Source organism: Sceloporus occidentalis, unplaced genomic scaffold (assembly GCF_023333645.1).
Source record: "Sceloporus occidentalis isolate IW3139 unplaced genomic scaffold, rSceOcc1.0.p SCAF_4, whole genome shotgun sequence".
NCBI lineage: Eukaryota > Metazoa > Chordata > Lepidosauria > Squamata > Phrynosomatidae > Sceloporus > Sceloporus occidentalis.
In genome coordinates this window covers 54,975,634-55,000,627 of record NW_028316984.1, presented here as the reverse complement: position 1 = coordinate 55,000,627, position 24,994 = coordinate 54,975,634, and the positions used below count along the sequence as shown (strand labels likewise).

Genomic DNA, 24,994 nt, shown 5'->3' with positions numbered 1-24,994 from the left:
TAATTTTCTTCCCTAGTCCCAAGAGGATTTAAACATCCTTTTTTATTTTCTGCATCAGATCTAGCTGAAAGAGGCTAAGGAACAAAGCATACATGTAGTGATGGGCTAGTATCTGTAGAACACCTTCTGTCTCTCAGGCTGAGGCTCTACCAATTCACAGAAAGGTACTGGTGTTTGTTGTTGTTTTTAAAAAAGAAGTAAACAGATGCAATAGGATTTTATTAACTGAAATCAATTACTAGTGACCAAGATTATTTTAATACAATACATTTTAAATCTCTCTTCTTATTTTTGCTTGCTCTTATCTAGGACTTTAAACTAGATTATTACAGACATTATGAAAAGTTAAGTGTTAACTATAGCGAGGTAGATCAGAGGATGGGAAACTATGGTGGCTCCAAGGGCCATTTTTCTGTCTCTGGGACTCTTCAGGGGCCTCTTCATAGTGAACAACAAAACTGAAAGTGGAAGGTAGTCCATTTCTGGTTTCAAAAAAAAATGGCTATTTTTACATTTTTGAACAGTACAAGAGATCCCAACTTACTTCCTGGCTAAATAAATGGTGCTTTGGGGAGTTTGGGGTGATCAAGGGCTTTAAAACAGCCAAGTCTAAGAGCAGCACATGCTGCCCAGGTGCACCACTTTGCTTTCCACCCTCAACCCCCAAGCTACAGCAACTTAGTCCGTGTCCACACTTGTAGGGAAACCTGGTTTTCCAGATCTGGGGGAAGCACAAAATCGCCACCCAAAGTGGGCCGATACTGGCAGCACTGTTCATACACTGATAGTGCTGTGGCAGGAGCTGGAATGACTGGGTGGGAAGAAGCCAGCAGCTCGTCTGATCCAGGGCACCTCCTGACCTCTTCAACCCATCCGCTGATACTCCTCCCCTAACTCTGCACTGTCGCACAGTCCGCATGTTCAGCATATTCTCTTGAGTTTCCGAATCAGAGCAGATGGAGACTCTTCACTCTGGAGAATCACCCTAGCCCATGGTCTGGACCCATGTTTTGTCCTTTTTGGCCACATGTATCAACTGGTCAATGCGGGAACCGAGTAGGAACATTTCTTTTTCCCCCCCATGTGGACCTATCCTTAGTCTGGTAATAATGTAGTTCATCTGTATTCTCAACAGTGGCATCTCCCACAGCAAATATGTATTGTATGACCAACAGGTGTATATCCTTGAATATCTGTGTAAGCATGACAAGAAGCCTTGGCCAAACAGGCTCCCACTGCATGCACATAGGTTTTTAAAGCTGGATTTCAATCATTCATTGTTTCCAACTCTGCTATGGAAATCTATTGTCCTAAGACTGGTGAACCTAAAGGAAAGATAACTGCCTTGAAAACACATTTTTGGCTCATTTCCCCCACTACTGGATGTAAAGGCATTGTCAGTTCAGAGCAGAGGTGACCAGACACTATGACAAATGAGATGCTTGTCTGGTGCTTGTGACATGAGTAGTGATTAACTGCCAATCAGCCACTTGTCATGCACCTTTGCCACTGCTGGAGTGTGCATGAGAACTGACTGCTTAGTATATCATACTTTCCAAGTACCCAGCAATGATGTAATTGATAGTTGGCTAGCTGTTCAGAAGACAGTAACCCATACATTAATAGGCAAAATACAATGAAGAATTATTTTTAAGATGAGATTTGAGAGGCTGTTGAGCCATGTGCTGAGGTAAAGGTGTAGATATAGTCATAACTGAAAGCTACTGCCTCCTAAACACCAGTGACATGGATAAAGATTTCACAAAAATAATGTTTATTGGACTATGATCCCAGACTAAGTTCATTTTATTTTAGTAACCAATGTGGGAAAGGGCAGAGTTGATTTTTTTGTAGGAGTAATGTCTGTTTATGTACCAGACTTTCTTTCAGTCAAGAATGTTTCCAGTAAAAAAAAGCAAAGACTCATTTAGAGGAATTTTTGAATTATTCTGAAAACTGCATAGCTAGGTAGACAGATAGATAAATACTATATAATATACGTCTAAATCCTGTTGCTACTCAATTGAATCATTGGCATTTATCTATATATTGAGTTATCATTCAAGAATGAATTCAATGAGTCTGCTCTAATTGAGAGTAACCAACAAGATTCCAACCAAGATGAGCTATAAAACTTCACTTCTTACATACATAATCGAATGATAGTTCTGCTTCCCAATTTCTTTATTAATTCAAACAGAATCAACATTATTATTATTAAGAACTCAACTGCTGTTTCACTGTATCTCTGTGTGTGTGTAAAGTGTAAATATGTACTATATGAGATGGAAAAGAATCCCAAAAGAGCGAAGGGATAGCATTGCATTAAATGATATATACAGAAAAGGAACTAGAGTTAGAAAAGATCTGGTTTTGCTAAAAGGTTCTCATGCATCTTTGCATTATTTTTCTACTGATCATTGATTAAATCCTTAAAGCACAGATAACTTGCTTTAAATTTTTGTCCATCATAACATATCTAAATGTTCACTCTAGTGTTTACAATCTTGGTTGTTACCAATGCACACACACAAATGCATCCACCCACCTAGCCACACTCCATTTTGAACATGGATTTTAACAAGAATTTAACTCTAAATTCTTAGTTATATTCACAGTTCAGCCTTCCTAAAGTTGGCACACTCCAGAGGCACTAGATTACAACCATCATCCATAGCCTGCATAGTAAATGGGCATACGAGGTGAAATGATTAGAGGGTAGTAAGTTAAACATATCTGAAAGGTCCTGAGTCAGGGAGTATAATTCTGAAGCCAGGAAAATGTAATACTTTATTTTTATATTTAAGATATTAAATACTATCAATTCTTGATAAATACACAGTTTTTATTTTTAGGTTGGCATTCCATAAAAACCTCCAGGTTTTTATCTCAGGCATTAGAAATGCCCCGAGTTTTCACACAGAGAAGGTAAGCCTGCTTCATAAAAAGACTTTAAACCTGCTTCTCAAAACAGAATAATCATGCAGATGGCATTCAAAACTGACTGTGGCAGCATCTCCATGCAGTCTGGCAGAAGCCATCTTAGGAAAGTCTTCTTACGGCATCCATATTGTGAATTATGAGACCAGTTTTGGCAGCATTAGCCAAGTGACACAGGCCAGACCTAAAACCCTGGGACACTCTTCCAGCTCACTGCACATGCTCAAAAAACTACACAAACTCACTTCAATTTGACAAGGTGATGGAGACTGCATCTGCACTGCAGAAATAAACTAGTTTGACCCTGCTTTAGCTGCCATGGCTCCATGCTATGGAATTCTGGGCATTGTAGTTTGTTGTGACATCAGAGCTTTGCCCAGAATTTCATAGCATGGAGCCATGGCAGTTAAAATGGGATCAAACCGGATTATTTCTGCAGTGCGGAAGTGGCCTAATCAGCTGTACCAGAGAACTGGGTTGCTGGGGGTAATTCTCTTCACACAGACACTTGAGAACAGACTTATTGAAAAATATGTGGGTGGCTGAGCTATTATTGGGAACTGGTATGCTAAACTGATTCTAACCGAGAAACAAGATCACTGGCTACCCTTTTTAGTCCCCTCAATTTTACCTTTGACAAAGATATACAGTTTTTAAAATCTCACTTTATTTTACTAGAATTTAATTCTGGAGGCCTAGATTATGAACTGTTTTTTTTAAGTTATTCACAATTTTTATTTTATTTTGGTCAGCTATAACCTCTTCATACATGGGAACATCAAGAAAAAGTGCAAACATATTTAACCAGTGAGGGGAGAATCGTATTGAGCTAAGCAATGCACATTATTTCTGCCTTGTTGAATGTCTTAGCAGATGCTACATCTTATGTTGCAGAAGTGTACTCATTAAATATTATGAAATGTATCACATGCAACAAAACTTGTCTCTACTTGTCATCCGTACCTGTGTGCTCATATTTGTGTCGCAGAAGGGAACTGCTTTTCTGGAATGTCTTGTCACATAAGTCACATGCGTACATGCCACTTTCTGTCTTCTTGATCTTCTTTCGGGACAGGCAGGAGTCGGAGTCTGTCATGTCATCAAGACCTGACATGTAATCCGGTGTTCCATCAAGCAATTCTCCCTGTGATGCAACCAAATGGTTTATGTAAATCATGTTTCCTTCCCTTGTTCTGTGATGTTATACAATATCCTGTGTTCTTAAAATACGTTAGTAATAATATTTAATTAATATGGTTCAGTCCAGAGTTATAGTAAGACATCTGAATGTCTCACTGTCAATTTCTCATCAAACAGAGGAACCAGACCCTTAAAGGGATGCTTAAGCAAATAGTGGAGAAATATATCTATGTTTATATTTATACATTATAGGAAAGATCAGAGTTGCATATTGTATCTGACAGTTTCAGAGAACAGTAGGCTGTATCCAGCCTTAGAGTCAGTACAGTATTGCTAGCACTGGGGGAAAGGAGAGGCCAGTGATTTTCTACAATTGCTTGTTCGTATTGCCCATGAAGCCAATGTACCTCCTCTCCCATCCTGTTCCAGAGAGACAGAAGTCCTTTAAAACGTATGGGTGCATCTGAGAGGAGGAAAGCAACGTGAGAAAACCCAGTGGGGATCTTTGTTCCTCCACAAATAAAATAATCACTTCTGTTCATGGAAGTTCCATCTGGAACTAGCCCAGTATATTTAGGATGTCATCTGAGTCTCAAGTGTCATAAGCTGCTATGAAAACAAATTCTACCCATATCTCATGTAATTTTTAAGGAAGATTTAACTGTATGTATTGTGTAGTATGATGGCTCAGGAATTCTGGATGTGGTAGTCCAAATAAGCTCTGGTCATCATTTTGAATGTTTCCTATTCTCTTCTTAGGTCACTGGCTGGATATTAGTAGGAATGAGGAAACACGTGTGATAATGCCACAATATGTAGATAAACAAAGGATCCTAAATATTATAAGGATAGATGGAGAACTGAACACTAGGAAAAATGTTTGAAAAATACATGTTCAGTCTCATATGACATCCAGAATTTAAGAGTAAGGACAGAAGTTGGAAACAGTGTGATTGAATAAAGCAATCTAACCTCTCTCTTATACTATCAAGAAGTCAGTCTTTCCCTAAACTAGGACAGAAAGGTACAAGATTAATGCTAAAGTAAAACCGGTGCATACTCCTGACATAGCAGTAGGGTCAGGAGCCTAACATAGGTTGAGATTCTACTGTTTGATGTTAAGAAGTGCTATATTTGAAATGGAAGAGAGCAAAAAATCAAATGACCTCTTACTGCATTACCAGCTCAAGGAACATGATGAGTGACAAAACAACCAAAATCAGTTCCATATTGTCCTTCATGTTTTCATTTCATTGTCCTTCATGATTTCATCTGTGTAGAATATGCTATTTCTATCCTACCTATTGTAGTCTATACTGATCCTACATATGTAGTCCTTTTCACAGGACTGCATATGTCAGAGTACTTTGGCAGAGCACTTGATCATATTTTTAAACATCATATCATTATCCTTAGCAGATTTTGGTTCTAACTTTGAACCAATGGATTTCACATATCATCCAGTATGACTATTTGGACCAAAGTTGTCAAAAGGTTAGGCTGCAAACATACACACACATAGTTGGGGTAAGTCCCAGTGAACTCATTGGGTGTTAATTCTTGATAAGGCATGTATAGGTTGTCCGTGAATAAGAATCTTTGTATGATGGTAGCTGTGGAGATGATGAGGACTTGTGATGAGGAATGGTGTATTATTATGTCTGTTTTGTATCTTTTATTAGTTTCCAGAGATGTTCAAGCAAAATCATGGATTTTTATTTTTGGAGGATTTTTTGTACACAATGAAATGAGCATTCTATTCTGGGTTGACTCCGAGATGTGAGGAACAGCACTGGTGCTTTCTTATTTTGAATACATCAATACCTGTTCTAGACTGTATTAAAGAAATGTGGCAAGATATATATTTCTAGATATTCTAGATTAATATCTGCACGAACAACACAAGTTCTATGAAGATGTATTCTTATTTTGAAAGAAAGTCTTTGGTGACATGGATAAATTTTATTAAGAATATGATGAGAAATATGTTTATTAACACCTGAATATAAACAGGTGTTACACTTTTCCCATAATTCTGTGAATTAACTGGAGGTTATGGAATGCCATGGTGGGTCCAAATCCTTTTAAAAATACAAATTTTACTTTTTCTTCTTCTTTTAAGTCTTATACATACAGGTTAGGTTAGGTTTTCATGTTCTGGTCAAAATCCTGAGAACTGAACAGAACAAATAGATCGAGATATGCAGAGGGACTTTAGGTTTGTGTTTCTCAACCAAAAGTCCCTCGTCTCAACCACAAACAATGCCACAGAGTAAGCCACTTGAAAACTCAGAAGAGCTTCACAAACACTGACATGAAATGTGTGTCTCCGTGTATGTGTGTTTCTACTGCTCAAGTGAAAAAAAAAAACCAGTATGTTCTTAATTCTTAGTCTCTGTTTTGGCAGAATTTGTTTTGTAATTCAGTTCACAGAAGGAAGCACCACACAGGTCAATATGGCCTATTTCTTCATCAGCATGCTTAGACTTTCAAAAAACATGAAGTGTTCATGACTTCAGGTAATATCAGGAAGTTGTATAAAATAAGTACAGGTAAAAACTAAAAACCTTTTCTTCCTGCACACCAAACATAGTCTATAAGTTTTAGAAAAGCTTTAACTGAAATTTATATTTAGGTAGAAAATGTTATTATTATGCAATTCATTTAAATGTATCCCCTCTAAAGGCCTTGAGCTACATTTTTATATTTAATTTTGTAATTCGAAATAGGGAATATTAATAACGCTTTTTATCAATGTTCTATCTATGTTAAAACAGCCTTCAGCATTAAGCAATAATGAATGTGGATCAGTAAATTATTAAATTTCTTGATATTTATTTTGTCTTGATCCAAAGAGAGTGCAAACTTGCATGATAACATACATTTCCATTTGCTATCAGACAGTTCAGTTTCTTAGACTAGGTTTGCACTAATTAATATTAGAGAAGATTAAATAGGCTTAAATACATTTACAAAGAGGGCAGATGTACTGTAAATTGGAATAGTGGAACAGCTGTTATGGAGGTACCGTGCTATTTGTGCTCCTATTGTGCAGAGAGGGATTACTGCCTGTAACATTAAACCATACCTGATTTTCACATTTGAAAATATAAAACATTTACTAGTTGGTAAAATTACTAATGGAGCCTAACAGGTCATATGGGAATGTCCACAGATGTTTTAAAAAATCAAGTATCAGTTAATCTCCGTCTGCCAATATATACACAGTTCCTACACACTATGAATGTTTCCTAAGAATAAAATCCTTTGCTGTATTTAAATGGACAGGTGCCACAATTTTAGCCATTTGGAGTTACTTAAAATTTAGAAGCAAAGCAAGTCACACCTATACTGAGCCACAGGTCAGTGGCAGAGCACATACACTGCATTTAGAAGGTTCCAGTTGCATTTCCTGGCACCTCCAGTTAAAATAAGTATTGGGTAGCAGCTGGTGGGAAATAGTCTGTGTAAGATACTGGAGAGCCACTGCTAGTCATAGTAGATCAGCATAGGTTAGATGGACCAGTGATCTCTCATGGAATAAGAGAGCTCTGATATGTCCACATATGATCCACATCATGTCAGCCTAAATCAGGACCGAGTGAGTTGTATATGATGATGAAGACTACAGCAGATAAACTACCTAAAAACTGGAATGTTTATAGAGACTTTGCCACAAAGTCTGAAGGATGGGATATTGGGAGGGGGGGGCAGGGGAGAGGATGTATAACAGTGGAAAATGGAACAGGTGAGATGAAAACAAGTCTGGCCTAGGGATCTTCATAATCCCTTTTATAGCTTTGTAAAGATTAGTCGGAACATATTATAAACAGCTTATGCCTGCATTATCATTTCCATGTGATTCTCTGGGGAATCTCTAAGGGTTACAGTGGCCAGGAAAACTACCATACCCGTAGCAATGGTTGTGCCAATGAAGCCACAAACCAGGAAACTGTATTTATTTTAGAAGTCTTTGCAATGAGTTGGCTATTTATGAATATGAATTGTCCAAGCATTTTCTGCTTTAAGAACACAAACCTTACCCATTTCTCAAAGGGATAGAGAAACAACCTTCCTTTGTGATGATTCTATGTGATTGTCTTATTCCAAGAGTGCTTTCTTTGAAGAATGGGTAAGTGGACCTCTGAAACTTACTGAAATTGCAAGCAGAAAATTATGTCTAAATAACACAACAAATGAACATTTATTTGTTGTGACATTTGTGGCAAATTCCACCTCTTTTTCTAAACCACACTTTCAGTCTCGTATCTCTTCTATTGTAAAAAGTTTAAGGCATTTAGGAAAATGATCAGACTATTTTAAATTATGAAACATGACACATAAATTTCCCAATGGGAAATAAGACATTTACCTGAAATCCTTGCTTCCGCTGGTACTTTCGCCTTTGCTGCATGTCAGCAAACGTAGCTGCTCCAGTTGGATAAGTATAGGCCATATGTGGTAGGAAGCTCATTTGATCTATTCCTGGGTATGGTCGTAACCCCGGAATACTGGTCTGAACTGGTGGCATAAAGGTGGCTGGGGGAAATGCGCTTTGTGGTGGAAGTGTGGTATATAAAGGTTTGGCACTAAAAGGGTTCATACCAAATACTGGGTTAGTGCTTTTATCCAAACTATTTGAATTAGAAAATTCTTTTTTGATAAAAGTCAAGTTCAGTGGCTCATCTGAGGTTTCAGATGATGAAGAAACACTGTTGTGGTCTACATTTACACTACTGGATTTTGTTTTGTTCTTTGTGGCTATAATACTTTTGGGTTCCTTCATTTGTTTTGGTAAAGACAAGTCCAAAGGCTCAGCTTGAAGCTCCTCAGAGGAGAAACTGTTTGGAGTGTAAGAACTACTATGGGAGTTTTTAGAAGATGTGGAAGAAAGATTTAATGGAGAAGGAGTATTGCTCCTGGAGTGGTCCAATTTGTCAACTGGTTTAATACTGGTAAAGTGAGTAGGTTTTGTTAGCCTGAGAGGAGTATCACAGTTAGTAACACTGTTGTGAAGTTCAGCTATAGATGGTGACGTTATAGAGTCCACAGGCTTTATAGGGGATCTGGCTGACAAAGAGTCTTTAGTGGGAGTGTTATTGGTGGCAGCCAGCACCACCTTGGCACTGCTCCTTTCCAGCGATGGCGACCTGGAAGTTGAGAACTGGTAGACTTTTCTTTGTTCAAACCATTCCTTCACAAATTCCTGAGGAAGGCCAACAGCAATGGAAATTTTCAGTAGTTCATCAGAAGTAGGTTCCATATTCATAGCAAAATATGCTTTAAGTACAGACATATGGTCCTTGTATGGATTGATGGGGCTAGTCATTCCTTTCTCAAGTACCGACGATAGGAAGAGAGCTTGCTTATCAATGAACACTCCTGGTTTGCTAGGAGCCATGTTTTCATGAGGCTGGAGGACTGCTTTGATTTCTTCATTCATTTTACACAGGTAACGTTCATGCTGATGCAGGGGAATGGGACCAGGAAAACTTTCTTTACAGAACTGGCATGAAAATGGGGTGGGTATATTATGGTTCTCTATCATTTTATCTTCCATTACCAGATCTATTAGGGGGCGTAGCTTATCTTTCTTAATATTGTTGAGCTGTCTTCTTGAGTCTGTAGTCAAACTCTGGAGACAAGCTTTGGCTTCGTTGACCTTTTCTAACGTGTAATCAATAATACTTTTAGTGGCACCATTATGACTGACTACTGGAAGACCAACAGGTGGAATACCAGGAGAAGTAACACCTTGTTCCTCCGGTTGAGAACAAGGGTCCTTCATGTGATAACCCTTCAGCTTGGAGATCTCGTCAGTGCTGCAGTCCATTTTCTGCCTAGAAACTGTATTATCAACAATCTGTAGGACTTTCTGCACTTCACTTAAATTGCTCCCCATTGATGGGAATCCAAGTAAAGATGATTCTATTCCCATTCCTAAGTGCTGCATTGGACTTTGCGTAGAAGCATGGACTCCTATTGGGCTGGTTGAACCAAGTCTACCATTCATAAAAGGACTAGCACCAGTGAACCCGTGGGATGTCATCAGAACTTTATATTCATTGAAGTCTAGTGGTTCTGTTTTGATTTTCAGTAAGCCTGACTGCTCAGACATACTAAGTGGTTTTCCATTCTCCAGCTTGTTTCTCAATTGTGTAATGGCTGAGTTAGTAGGTGAAGAAGATACAGAATTAGGAGAAGAACCATTCTTGATATTGTTTCTCATTCGACCATTTACAGAGATTAAACCAATGCATTTCTTGCTGCTGATGTGTGAACTATATGAGCCAGAATGGGAGAAACGCTTCTTGCAATTTGGACACTCGTATGGCTTTTCACCTGTAATCAATTAAAAAAATATATTAGTAAGAGACAAACCTGTTCTTCAGATATATAATTTAGCAACTAATCACATCATGCTTGCAGATTCTATTTATTTTATTTATTTGATTGAATGATTTTTCCCTTTTGCAGCAGGAAACTGTCATCCAAAAGATCTTTTCCAGCTTTCTTTGCTGCTTATATTTTGTTGTATGTAGGACATGCATGAGTGGACGTGTACTTACAAAGTGTACTGGGTAAAGCATTGAGCTTGAAAGTGTACATACAACACAGCCATGTTTGTAACATTTCAATACAGAGAACAGATGAGCATCATTTTTATCATGTCTTTTAAAAGGCAAAAGATTTACTCTATACAATCTGAAGAGAAATCAGAGTATACAGTAGTAGCACTTTGTATGGAGCTAGAGCAGTGATTCCCAAAGTGGGAAGTAGCAGGTCCCAGCGGGAGTGATGAGGTAGATGGGGGGCAGTAGCGAGGCCATGAGGGAAAAAAGGGGGTGGCAGAGGGGGCTTCAGTCAAAGTATCAGTGAGTGAGAAAAACAAATAGAACCAGCATCCTTTAGGACCATGGTGGGGATGACGATTGCATAAAATTTATTTTCAGGTCCTCAAAAAATCACCACACAGCCTCATTGCTCATTTTGTGTGGTGCTATCTCCCACGGTTTGCCTGTCCATGTGAGTTCACTTGAATACCAGTGTCTTTCACTAGTAGTGGCAATTGGGAAACTCCCATGAGGCTTGGGCACAGGGCATTGATTATGTAGCTTGGAGTGTCACCATTTTGGGACAGACTGGGGCAAAGACTTAGAGCACATGGTGGTGAGGGAGAAGGAGCTTTCAAATTTGGGACCCTGCTTCAGCTTAGTGAGTTTTGGTGGGACTTGGCTGGCACGTTGGAGTTGCACTGCTGCTCCTGCTTTCTTTCATTAGACAGGCTGAGGAGGATATCACACGACTGAAATTGGAAGTATAATCCAGTGTCATCCTGACTGCAATCATGCATATTAATGTTATTGCGCAAAAGGTTACCACATGCGATTGCTGGCAGTCCGAACGCACTCTGAACGCAATCACGCGTCAATCCACAGTTAAGTAAATTCAGTGAACTAGCGAAGTCACAAACCCTATTCCTAGGCAACTTCACACTCAGTGCGCTGTTGTTTGGTGTGATGTGCATGTCTCCTTTGGTCCTGGTCCCCCCCCAAACTGGAAGGGGGGATTTCCATGAAGCCACACTACAATTCCACTTCAATTTTGCTTCCACTTGGCCTTCAGCATTGCTGAGGTGGGGCTGCTGCCTGTTAATTAAGAGGCATGGACCAGGAGCTATTGGATAACCATTATATTCATGTTTTAATGTGACAAGAGTGAATATATGCTCGTTTTAATGTGAATAGAGCATGTTCTTTCAACCATTCTTCCCACCCCACCCCCCAACCTCTTTTGTAAATTGTGGGGTTTATGCTCGTTTTAATGTGAATAGAGCATGTTCTTTCAACCATTCTTCCCGCCCCACCCCCCAACCTCTTTTGTAAATTGTGGGGTTCCTTGGTTCCTCTCTCTCACTCACCTAAACATGCTATGTTCCAGTCATCTGGAGTCTCACTGAGCATGCACAAGGGTGCCAATTTGCAATTAAGAACCCACCAATGTGATGGCTTACTTTGCACAGAATCTGGGTTGCATTTGGGGAGGCCATTACAACGAATTTAAGGTGTAGTAAGTAATCACGTAATTGCGTGAATTTTCGAATTGACCTCGCTATCTTCTCTTTAAAAATTGAGAGCCTCCCGTCCCATTTGATAAACTCCTGAGAGACGGGGTAGCAGAGGAAATATTTTCCTTTTTTGGAAGAGTGGACACTTGAAGCTTTGTGGAGAAGACATGTATTCTGCTCTGAGAGCATTTCTAAAGAGGGGGGTATAAGTACAATAGATGATGATGATGATGATGATGATGATGATGACGTCTTTGGGAAAGGAGCATCTGTGCTCAGTCACTGGAAAGGGTCCTTTGTCTTGGAATGGCTCTTGTAATTAAAATCTCTCCCTTTCTCGGTCCACATCAGTCTCCAATAGCCTATGCAAACACTCTACATACAAATCGGCAGTGCCTTTCTCTGCCCTGATGAAGGATTGAGAGTCCCTCCTCTCTGGAGAGATGCTTCTCCCTTGCATCTGGTCATCCAGGAACAGCAAGTGAGCAGCTGGCTGAGTAGCAACCAAGACGCCTCTCATCCACACTGGCCTTTGCCGCAAGGCTGGCACAGGTGAGAGACTTCTTGGTCGCTGCTTAACCAGCTGCTCATTTGCTGCTCCCAGGATGAGAGGATGCAAAGTGAGCAGCAACTGAGCAGCAAGACAAAAAGCAATCAAGAAGACTTTTGCATGGGCCGGCCTTTGCTGCGAGACCAGCACAAGCAAGAAGCTTCTTGGTCACTGCTCATCCAACTACTGGGTTGTTGCTCCCAAAGTGACTGGGTGTAAAGGGAGCAGCAGCTGAGATTAGTTGATTTGAATTTGCAGTAGAACAGCAGACCCAATATCAAAAACTATGCCGGGGGGGGGGGGGCACTAGGGTTGTCATCCAAGAGGGAAGGGAGGTGGTAGCCCCCAATAAGTTTAGGGACCAGTGCTCTGGAGATTAATTAGTTCACTGAGTTTATGATTGTTAGCAATTTTTCCCAATCTTAATTCTAAATTAAGGGGAAATTTATACTTCAGAATATTGATATTTATTGATTAATTTTCATATTGATTATTAAACTTTCAGGTAGGCAACATTCAGAGAACAGTAGTCATCTTTCCTAGGAAGGGGCACTGAATCTCCCTCATTTTTCATGACCATCAAAAACTTTGGTCCTTTGACATTCTGAGACTCTCTCTCTCTCTGTATGTGTGTGTGTGTATTTACTTATGGACAAGGGTATATTTAAACTATTTGGATTACTTTAATAAATATCAGGGTCATTTATTTGTTCTTACTCCCGCTCTCTTGTATCTTCTTGGGTCTTTGTGAAATAGGCAGCCTTGTGAAATATGATTTGTACAAACCAGAAGGTTCCTTCACATGGATATCAGCAACTCAGCTGAAGCCATAGTTTCTAATTCTGGTAAAGTACAGGTAAAGTACAGTTCACCCTCCATACCCACAGATTCTGTATCCATGAATTAAATCATGCAGGGATTGGAAATCTTTTTTAAAAAATCTAGAAAGTAAACTTTGATTTTGCCATTTTATATAGGGATATCATTTTACTAGGCCATTGTATATAATGAGACTTGAGCATCCAAAGATTTTGGTATGCATGAGGGGGTCCTGAAACCAAACCAGGTGGATGGGTTGCGCAAACTGCAATTTGCTATGACATCTGGATTGGGCAGTCAGAGGTTTGTGCAAACCATTCTTTGTCTCCAAACTAGAATTAGAAACAATGGCTTGAACTAAGGGGCTATCCAGATTGCTCCTAAGGAGCAGCAGGAGGGCACCCCTTTCCTGGCTGGATTGGGGCTGCAGCAACCTGATGCTGCTGCCCCTATCCGTCCTCTGGAGGGTGCAAAAAGGAGCTGCAAAAATGGCTCCTTTTTGCGACCTCAAAAGTGTGCCATAGCAGCAGCTACGGTACCCCTTTGGCATTGCATCTTCTGGATGCAGTGCCAGAGTTGTGTCATGATGCCATGTAAATAATAATAATAAATAAAATTTTTATTTATACCCCGCCCTTCCGAATGATCAGGGCGGCTAACAAAATGCACCGAAGCGCAGACAGAATACAAAATTAAAAACAACACAATAATATTAATCAATAAAAACCCCCTTAGCCCATCCTCACGGCCACGAGAGAGGAGGGAGGCCCACAGGATGTTTTAGTCGGGGAATGCCTGATTAAATAGGAAGGTTTTTAGGCCCTTCCTAAATTGGGCCAGGGTGGTGGATGAGCGGAGCTCCATGGGCAGCGTGTTCCAGAGGGCTGGGGCAGCTGTGGAAAAAGATCTTCTGGCCGTAGCAGCCAACCTAGCCCCAGGCACCTTCAGGAGTTGCTGCCCGGATGTTCTGAGGGTGCGAGGCGGATTGTACGGGGAGAGGCGGTCCTTCAGGAATCCTGGACCCAAGCCATTTAGGGCTTCATAGGTAATAACCAACGCCTTATATTGTGCTCGGAAGCGAATGGGCAGCCAATGGAGATCTTTAAGCACGGGTGTTATATGGCTGGTCCTGGGAACACCAGTGACCAGCCGTGCTGCCATGTTCTGCACCAATTGCAGCTTCCGAGTTAGATATAAGGGTTGCCCCATGTAGAGTACATTACAGAAATCCAGTCTCGAAGTTACCAGAGCGTGTACAACAGTTTCAAGGTCCCTCTGGGCCAGGTATGGGCGCAGCTGGCGAATCAGCCGAAGCTGATAACAGGTGCTCTTGACTGTCGCATTCACCTGAGCAGTCAGGTGAAGGGAAGAGTCAAGAAGCACCCCCAGACTGCGCACGGAGTCCTTCACGGGGAGCGTGACCCCATTCAGGACAGGTGGAACCACCGTCATTCCTGGACCAGGGGAACCTATCACTAGTACCTCCGTCTTCTCTGGATTAAGTTTGAGTCGGTTTTCCCTCATCCAGCCCATTACTGACTCCAGACAGGCCACGAGGGAGGAGACGCCATCCCCGGTCACTGCATCAGTCGGAGACATAGAGAAAATAATTTGGGTGTCATCAGCGTACTGATAACCCCGCGCCCCATGTCTCCGGATGATCTCTCCCAGCGGTTTCATGTAAATGTTAAATAGCATGGGGGACAGAATGGCTCCTTGAGGGACCCCAGTTTTGAGGGCCCGCTCACTGGAGCACACGTCCCCCAGCTGCACCATCTGGGACCTCCCAGAGAGGTAGGAACGGAACCACTGGAGCGCAGTGCCCCCGATTCCCACCTCAGCCAGGCGCCCCAGAAGGATACCATGGTCTATGGTATCGAAAGCCGCTGAGATGTCCAAGAGCACCAACAGGGAAACGCTTCCCCTGTCAATGCCCAGACGGAGATCATCGACCAGGGCGACCATGGCCGTCTCAACCCCATGACCCGCCCGGAAGCCAGTTTGAAATGGGTCCAGATAATCCGTTTCATCCAAGACCGCCTGAAGCTGAATCGCAACCGCCCTCTCAATCACCTTCCCCAAGAATGGTAGCAGCGACACCGGCCGATAATTATTATGAACCAGGGGGTCAAGGGAGGGCTTTTTTAGGATCGGTCTTACTATGGCCAATTTAAGATCCGATGGAAATTGCCCATCCCTGAAAGATGTATTTATTATCCGGCGTAACAAGAATGTCACCGCCGGTCCCCCCTGGGCCGCTAACCATGAGGGACAGGGATCAAGAGAGCAGGTTGTTTTCCGAACACTTCCGAGGATCTTGTCCACATCCTCGGTACTCACCGACTCGAACTGATCCAGAATAATGCAGTCTACGGAGGCTCCGGACACTTCTACCCTAGGTTCTGCCATAATGTCGGCGTTCAGACCTTCGCTTATACGAGAAGTTTTATCCACGAAAAAGTCATTGAACAAGTCACAGCAGGCCTTAGAAGGTTCAAGGATCTGGTTCAGGGCAGGAGGGAGTTGAGTTAGCTCCCTGACCACCCTGAACAACTCTGCTGGACGTGACTCCGCGGACGCAATGCGAGCACCATAGAACGAATTCTTTGTTGCTCGTATTGCCTCTCCATAGTCCTCTAACAGTCGGTCTAGGAGAGTCTTGTCGCTTAAGCGAAGGTGTTTCCGCCAACGGTACTCTAGCCGTCGCAGAGCCCGCTTCCTTGCCCGGAGATCTTCTGTGTACCAGGGCTTGCGTTTGGAAGCGGGTCTGAGAGGGCGCTTGGGAGCGATTCTGTGTATAGCCCCAGAAAGACCGGCATTCCAGATGCCAGTAAGGGCATCAACAGAGTCGTCGTCATTTCCAGCCGTGAACCCCTCTAAGGCTTCTTGGAACCTCTCAGGTTCCATCAGCCTTCGAGGGTGGACCATCCTAATCGGTCCACCACCCCCAGGGGGGATCTGGGTAGAAGCCTTGATTATCACCTCTACCAGGAAATGATCCGTCCATGACAAGGGGGAAATATCAGCTATTTCCACCCACGGATTTTCCGCCTCCGAACAGAAGACCAAATCGAGAGTATTACCCGCACAATGCGTGGGACCCTGTATCAGCTGAGACAGGCCCATGGCCGCCATGGTCTCCATGAATTCCCGAGCCGCACCAGATGGAACAGAGCTGGCCGTGAGGGAGATGTTGAAGTCACCCAGGACAAGAAGCCTGGGCGTCTCCAACATCAGCTCAGCAACCAGCTGTGTCAGCTCGTTAAGGGAGTCCGCTAATGCACGGGGTGGCCGGTACACCAACAGAATCCCTAGACTGTCCCTAGCCTTTAGGGTCAGGTAAATACACTCGATATAGGTGGTCTGTCGGAGGTGGTTCCTGGTGAGGGACACGGTGTTCCTATGTACCAAGGCCACACCCCCCCCCCCGCCCACCTAACCTACGCTGGTCCTTCACCGAGAACCCGACAGGCAGGGCCTGAGCCCACACCACATCCCCTTCAGGCCCCAGCCAGGTCTCGGTAATGCAAGCCAGGTCACACTTAGCGTCCTCCAAGAGGTCATGGAGGATGTGGGTCTTGTTATTAATAGACCTGGCATTGCACAGGAGCAGCGACAGGGTTTGTGGCACGGCTGGAATGACCCTCAGGTCCTTCAGGTTGGGAGGGGGACAGGAAGGCGAGATAGGTATAACGCATCTATCCCGTCTTCCCCTGAAACGGAAGTCCCTTCTCCCACCGCCATACCTCCCCCTGCCCCGCACAACCTCAATAGGGGCTCCGCCCACCAAGGTGTTGTCCCCGACCCAGGCATCCCCCGCATCTCTATCCCTCCCCCACCCTCCTATGGCTGTTCATATACAATCAACTACAGAAACAATCTAAAAATACAATTTGATAATATACAGCTGCAGAAACAGGGCGTAGCCCCATCTATCCCCAATAATACCAAAAAAAAAAAAAAAAAAAAAAAACTATTCTCAATCTCCCTCCCTCCAAAAAAAAGCCCCAACAACAGGCACCCCGCCGCAACGGTACAAACGGCCGACAGAGTCCCCCAGGCCACCCACACCCAGACGTAAAAGGTCAAACAGCAACGTCCTCTTCGGGGAGAGCCGGTGGGCCGGCTTTTGTAGGGGCCGCTCCCACCGGCCCCACCCCCTGGAGAAACGCTGCGGCGGCGGCGGCAGCAAAGTCCCTTGGGCCGCTCCTGCCCAGGTGGAGGAGGGCAAACAGCAGCGTCCTCTTCGGGGAGAGCCGGTGGGCCGGCTTTTGTAGGGGCCGCTCCCACCGGCCCCACCCCCTGGAGAAACGCCGCGGCGGCGGCGGCGGCGGCAAAGTCCCTTGGGCCGCTCCTGCCCAGGTGGAGGAGGGCAAACAGCAGCGTCCTCTTCGGGGAGAGCCGGTGGGCCGGCTTTTGTAGGGGCCGCTCCCACCGGCCCCACCCCCTGGAGAAACGCCGCGGCGGCGGCGGCAAAGTCCCTTGGGCCGCTCCTGCCCAGGTGGAGGAGGGCAAACAGCAGCGTCCTCTTCGGGGAGAGCCGGTGGGCCGGCTTTTGTAGGGGCCGCTCCCACCGGCCCCACCCCCTGGAGAAACGCCGCGGCGGCGGCGGCGGCAAAGTCCCTTGGGCCGCTCCTGCCCAGGTGGAGGAGGGCAAACAGCAGCGTCCTCTTCGGGGAGAGCCGGTGGGCCGGCTTTTGTAGGGGCCGCTCCCACCGGCCCCACCCCCTGGAGAAACGCCGCGGCGGCGGCGGCGGCAAAGTCCCTTGGGCCGCTCCTGCCCAGGTGGAGGAGGGCAAACAGCAGCGTCCTCTTCGGGGAGAGCCGGTGGGCCGGCTTTTGTAGGGGCCGCTCCCACCGGCCCCACCCCCTGGAGAAACGCCGCGGCGGCGGCGGCGGCAAAGTCCCTTGGGCCGCTCCTGCCCAGGTGGAGGAGGGCAAACAGCAGCGTCCTCTTCGGGGAGAGCCGGTGGGCCGGCTTTTGTAGGGGCCGCTCCCACCGGCCCCACCCCCTGGAGAAACGCCGCGGCGGCGGCGGCTAAGTCCCTTGGGCCGCTCCTGCCCAGGTGGAGGAGGGCAAACAGCAGCGTATTCCAAAAGGAATGGACAAGGCTAGCCAGAAAAGATGGGTCATGGAAGTTGCCTTGCGCCCTTTGAGGGCATCGGTCCACCTCCACATCCCTGGCACAGCCTTGCCCTTTGGTGCCCCGTGAGCAGATGGACCTTTGACAATGGCCAGAAAATGATTAAGGGGGAGCCAGGGAAGAGTGCTGCCATTCAGTAAGGTTGTCTACATCTAGAATGGCGTGTACATGTGGCATCATGATGCCCTGGGGGCGGAGTTAGGGTGTTCAGCATCAGGACGCTGTGCCCTGACTCAACCCACAGGCTGGCACAACATGCCGGTCTGTACAGGGCCTAAGTTTCTAAAATCCATCTGGAGGAACAATCTAGTTTATACAAAACATAGTTTTCCCATTTCAGCCTTCAAAGTAACCAAACTGATTTATCATTATAGTTAATTATGGTTTGCAATTAATCAAGAGGTGAAGGAGATTGGAACAGAGATAAAAGAAGGAACAGATGAGGAGGCGATCAAGGGCAGATCTATGGTACCTTTGTATTTCTTTTTCTCTGCTTTTTCTATACTTTTGGAATGGCCCTACATGAATTCAATAGGCACCTTGAAAACTGTAGTAGAAGCTAGATTAGTAACTTCCATTTCCTTTATCCAAGGTTAGTACCTTACTCACTTCCTGCTTGTTGTGCCTGGTTTTGGATGTGCATGCATAAAATTGGGGGGGGGATATGAAGTTTTTCTCTCACACTCTCTTGTCTCCCCAACCATTTCTGGCCATGTCAAATTCTACTTAGCCAAAGTAGCAGTCATAGAATTCCCTGCATAGTCTCTGTCATTACATAACACGTTCACATACAATAATTAATCGATGTCCATCAAATTTGTGAAAATGTACTGGATAGATCAAAGAATGCATTATCTTGAGGGAGCTGCATCTTCCTAGTTATCAAATATTGCAATCGGTATAGTGTGATAACTTTACTCTAAAAGTACAACTTTCAGAAAAAATCTGCAATTGCAGGGGGGAAAAGCCTAAATTTATTGCACTCTGCAAAGTAATTACCTCTAAAGGCCCTCAGGATATCAAATTCTATGACAGATACCAATACATAGGTTTGCATATTAAATCTGAAGGTTCATAACACATAAACAAATTTAATACTAAGGCAAAGTAAAAAGGCTTTTGAAAGCGAACTGAAGTTGAGTCATCATTAGATAGGCTGTAAAGCAGGCTTCACTGAACAGTAAATTCTTATAGCAGAAGATTGTTCTAAAACTAAGCCCTGTTTTTAAAGAGTGGTAAAAGTAAAGGTAGTCTCTTGCCATGAATTGATGTTATCACACAGGGGCAAAATTGGAAGATTAAAGTGGGGCCAATGCAGGATCATCCAGGGTTTAGGGACAAATTCGCAGCTCCTTTTCACATGATGTTGCAGGCAATCAGAAGAGATTACAGGGGGAATGTGAGGTCAATCAGGAAATAAGTAAATTTGCAAAATTACCAAATTTACGTTTCCATTTTGTTTGCGAATTGACTCCCTTCGCGTAATGCCAGCCATGTGGAAAGCAAGCCTCAGATGACTTCATTTCCCAGGGTGCCTTGCTGTGCCAAAGAAGGATAATGCTTTCATCCTTAAAGGGATACACACAAGACATTCCTCTCTTTAGGCTCCCTGGCTGCTTTTCCTCCTCTAATTAAGGGCACAGCTGCTTGGAGAAGGCAGAGGGAGGACACTTTGGAAGTCCTCCTAGACAGGAGGGAGAAATGGAGGACATGCCCTGGAAAAGGAGGGCATCGGGGAGGCTCAGTCCTCTGTGGAATCAGGCAGCCCCCCTCTTTTCTCTCTCTCTCGTGTGTGTGTGTCTTTGTGGTTTTACGGAGTTTGCAAAGGGCAGCCTCATTCTGCCTCTCTCACACACAGTTTCTGGGGCTTTTGGGGCAAACAGGATCCCCCCTGGTTTCCCCTCCCCTCCCTGGAGCATGTCTGTGTGTGCACTTGTGGAAATGACCATTTTGAACATGTACAGAAAAGGTATTTCTAAGTGAGCAATGGGGATTTGTTTGTCTCCTTTTGATACCCAGATTCAAATCTGACCCTAACTAATGTGCCTTTAACCCCTTGTTGAGCTGTTGTGTGCGATAACTATTAGCAAATGGGCTTGCTTTTCTGGGATGCCACCACTTTAACCATTTTTGGTATGGATGGCCCATGTGATTACATCCAGTGTGTAGTTGTGACCGACTGTAGGGCTGGTGCTCATCTCTGTTTCTAAGCCGAAGAGCCAGCGTTGTCCGAGGACTGCTCTGGTGGTCCTGTGGCCAACATGACTGCACCAAATGCTGGTACCTTCCCACCAAGAAGTGGTACCTATTTATCTACTTGCATTTGCATTCTTTCGAACTGCTAGGTCTGCAGAATCTGGGACTAGTGACAGGAGCTCACCCCATCATGCAACACCTGGGCTCCAAACTGCCAACTTTCTGATCTTCTGATCATCAGAACTGGCATCTTAACCACTAAGCCACCACATCCCACTTAAAGTGGGGAGTCATTGCTAAAAAAAACCCCACCCAAAGCCATGCTGGATAGAGCATATGGGAAGGAGGTTAAAGTAGAGGGCAGGAAGAGAGCATGATGGGGGCAGAAGCAAATGAGAGAAGTGCAGTGATGGTTGCCTAGAAAGTGGTATGTTCCCATTTCATTATTACAAGCATAACTGCAGTGAGAAAGAGGCTGGTGAGATAATGTTCTATGAAGTTAAACAAACCATAGTTTCCTTAAACTGGGGAGCAAGGAACTGTGGTTTATTTAATCTGCAATAAATGAGAACAAGCTGGGATCAGAGAGCAGTTTAAAGATCTTGACTTTCTTTCCAACTGCTTTTGAAATTAATCACAATTCCCTATGTTTGGGTATCAGTGGTGAAAGTGGGTATCTTCAGGGGGATAGAAAGGGGGGATATTCTCTGATTGAAAAATATGGCTTTCTGTTTGTCTATCTCGGTCAAGCCATGGCTTTAGTGGGTGCAATGAACATCCTTTTGATTGGTTTCAACTGGAGAAACTTGAATTTACTGTTGAAATTAATAATATTTAGAGCAATATATGAGCAAAACAGTACTTTGGAATTAAAACACTGCATGACTACACAAACCTCTTCAGTAAGTTTTGTATCTTCAAAATAAAATTGCAAATTCTTAGCCGCAAATGGATACACCCTTATCTGAGAATACAGTAACTCCCACTGAAGTCAGTGGAGTTTACATCTATGCATACATGCAAAGGATTACAGCCTGATGTCTTTACTTTTTAGTTTAAAATAACTGAATCCCTGGCTTTATATCAAATAATTTTTAAGCTGAGGGAAAGCTCTACGTAAGATTTTCATGTGTTTACTAATTCAATCTATAAAAGTAAAATGGTACCACATTTTACCACTTTTTTGTGCCCAGCTATGTGTTCAGATGTGCACCTGGATTTCTTAATGCACTCAGCCTATTTCTCTTAATCCAGGAGAGAGATCCAATGGTGCACACAAAATCAGCTGTCTCTGAGGAAATGATTATCACTATAGTATATATCAGGGGTCGGCAACCTCCGGCCCGTGGGCCGGATGCAGCCCGCGGAGGCCTTTAAGCCGGTCCCTGGCTCCTCCTGCTGCCGCCACCGCCGCCGGTTGCGGCTTTTGCCCGCTATGGGCACCGCCATTTTGGGGGGGAAAATGGCGGCGAAATCTCGCGCGACCTTCCCGGGGGTCGTGCGAGATTTCGCTGCCATTTCCCCACCCAAAATGGCGGCACCCAGGGCTCCGATGGCGGCAGCGGGCCTCTGGGAGGCCCGTTGCCGCCGCTGGGGCCCTCCTGGAGGGCTCTTGTGACAGCAGTGGGCCTCTCAGAGGCCCGTTGTCTTCTCTGGGGTCCTCCAGGAGGGGTCCAGCGGCGGCAGCGGGCCCCTGGGAGGCCCGTTGCCTTCGCTGGGGCCTCCAGGAGGGCTCTTGTGACAGCAGTGGGCCTCTCAGAGGCCTGTTGCCTTTGCTGGGGTCCTCCAGGAGGGCTCCAGCGGCGGCAGCGGGCCCCTGGGAGGCCCGTTGCCTTCGCTGGGGCCTCCAGGAGGGCTCGTATGGCAGCAGCGGGCCCCTGGGAGGCCCGGTGCTGTCGCTGAGGCCCTCCAGGAGGGCTCCTATGGCGGCAGCGGGCCCCTGGGAGGCCCGGTGCTGTCGCTGGGGCCCTCCTGGAGGGCTCCTGCGGCGGCAGCGGGCCTCTGGCATCAGGGGCCGGCAAAAATGGGGAGGCCTCCAGCGCTAGCGGTCCCCGCCGGCAAAGAGGAGGTGATCTGGCCCCTGGTGGTGGAAGCTCCGCCCCCGGGGGTGGGAGCTCTGCCCCGGGGTGGGAACTCCACCCTGAAGTGGAAGCTCCACCCCCCCGGCTTCGGCCCCCCAGTTGTCTGAGGGACAGCAACCCGGCCCCGGGCTCAAAAAGGTTGCCTACCCCTGGTATATATAATGTAGTATAGCATAGCCATATACTATATACTAAATATACTTTACTATACTATATATGCTGGCATTAGTGGTTTACCACTGGACTAAAACTCTGCAGATCAGGTTTTAATTCCCTGCTTGGCCATGGAAACCCAGTGGGTGACCTTGGGTGACCCACACATTCTCAGTCACAGAAAACCCTGTGATAGATTCACCACAGGGTTGCCATAAGTCAGAAGTTGGATCTCAACATGGGAGGTCTCAAGGTCCAGACCATAAAAGGTCCACTTCACACAATATGCTGCAGTAAACATGTGTCTGCAATGAAGTGTCCACTCACTGTAGAACAGTAGCCTATGGTAGATGTCTGCTGAGGATAACTGAAAGCTTTATTCTTCACATTGCTACATCCAGCCAAAACATTTGACAGGTGCACCTTGAAAAATATAATGAAGAAATCTGAAGCTTCAAAGCTTGCTGGGTGAAGCTTTTGTGTAAATTGCTATTTCTTAGTTTCACCTATCATTATGGGATGTTTGTGACACTAAACAGCTGTTCTAAACCAGTGATATCACCAGACTTGGTGACTCCTAGTTGAGGGGGCTGTGACAGCACACAGCCCCCCCACTACTCACCTCTCATGGCTTTGGCACCAGCCCAGCTCCCTTTCCGGGAAGAGAGCCAGGCCAGTGATGAAACCCATGGGGGGCATGTTCACCCCTCTGCCACCACCTCGGCTCCTTCCCTAGGGAGAGAGAGCCGGGCAGCAACAAAGCCACAGGGACACACTTGTCTCTCCGCTGCCACTGCAGCCCCCTCCCCAGGAGACAGCCTAGAGGCAATGAAGCCATGTGAAGTGAACTCGCCCTTTGTCACCACCTTAGCTCCCTTCCCAGGGAGGAAGCCAGGCCAGAAACAAAGTTACTACCCTAAACCCTTTGGAGGAAGGATGTATAGGTTACAAATATAATACACAAAAATCAGTGAGGTAGCTGTTCCAAAAAATGGAGTTTGTGGTGTTTCTTGCAGCTGAACCACAGCACGGTTCTGGTTTGGAGGCACTTGTCATGTTGATCATTAGGGCTTTCTGCATTATTCTTTTTTAGAGTAAGACTTTCAAAAGGAGGGCACCTAAGTGCCAAATGAACAAGAACATCTGAATTCCTCTGACTAGAGCAATTAGATTCAATCAATCAATCAATTGGTTAGGGAATAGGTTCTGATATTTGTAAAATATCTTCTGCGAAAGCCCTTGGTTTATAGTCCCCCTCCTTTTCCCCCTAAATAACACAAACATGCATTAAATATAGTTTATGAAGATAACTTGACAGTTTTAAACAAAATTATGTTCAAGTATTTTTTCTTTTTTTCTGTCAAAAACTCAGCTCATTATATGAAATGCAAATATGAACCCTGACACCTCAACTACTCACCACTGTGGATTCGCAGGTGTTCCTTCAGATGGTGCTTATATTTGAAGGCCTTGCCACACTCTGTGCACTTGAACTTACGATTGCCTGCTCCTTGGGTCAGCATTTGGTGCTGGAGGAGTAAAGACACCACCATGAATTTTATGCATATACAGATACAGATACAGGATCTGTACTTGTGTTATGTGAGTGGGTGGGTAAAGAGAGCAAAAGAAGGAGAGACAGAGGGAGGGAGAGACTTCCTTTTAAGAAAAGAAATAATTAAAACCACTTTGCATTTTTCTCTCAGATTGAAAGATCTGCGTGTACATTTATTTGCCTCATCAGTGCTGCCGTAAAAATCAAAATGTTGGCAGTAAACCTGAAGCAAATCTGAATGTGCTTTCAGCATTTGGTTAGGAATTATTTCTTAAGTCTTTCATCAGCACTGCAATATATTGAGGCACACAGTGTTCAGAGGAATGGATTGGTTAATTTTTAAAAGAA

At 44.6% G+C, this 24,994-nt stretch overlaps 1 protein-coding gene across 10 annotated transcripts in view; it reads right to left on the bottom strand.

Moving 5' to 3' along the window:
* Positions 1-24,994, bottom strand: part of ZEB2 (zinc finger E-box binding homeobox 2) — a 195,256-nt gene that overhangs the window by 18,772 nt on the left and 151,490 nt on the right. For 8 of the 10 annotated variants that reach the window (XM_089520068.1, XM_089520070.1, XM_089520069.1 and 5 more), the window contains 3 exons: positions 24,512-24,620; positions 8,453-10,422; positions 3,904-4,084 (listed from right to left, as the gene is read on the bottom strand). In XM_089520068.1, coding sequence (XP_089376194.1) covers positions 3,904-4,084; positions 8,453-10,422; positions 24,512-24,620 — 2,260 coding nt within the window. Of the gene's footprint in view, positions 1-283; positions 483-3,903; positions 4,085-8,452; positions 10,423-24,511; positions 24,621-24,994 lie in introns of those variants that run through there. The other 2 variants (XM_089520072.1, XM_089520077.1) reach the window with 2 other exon arrangements.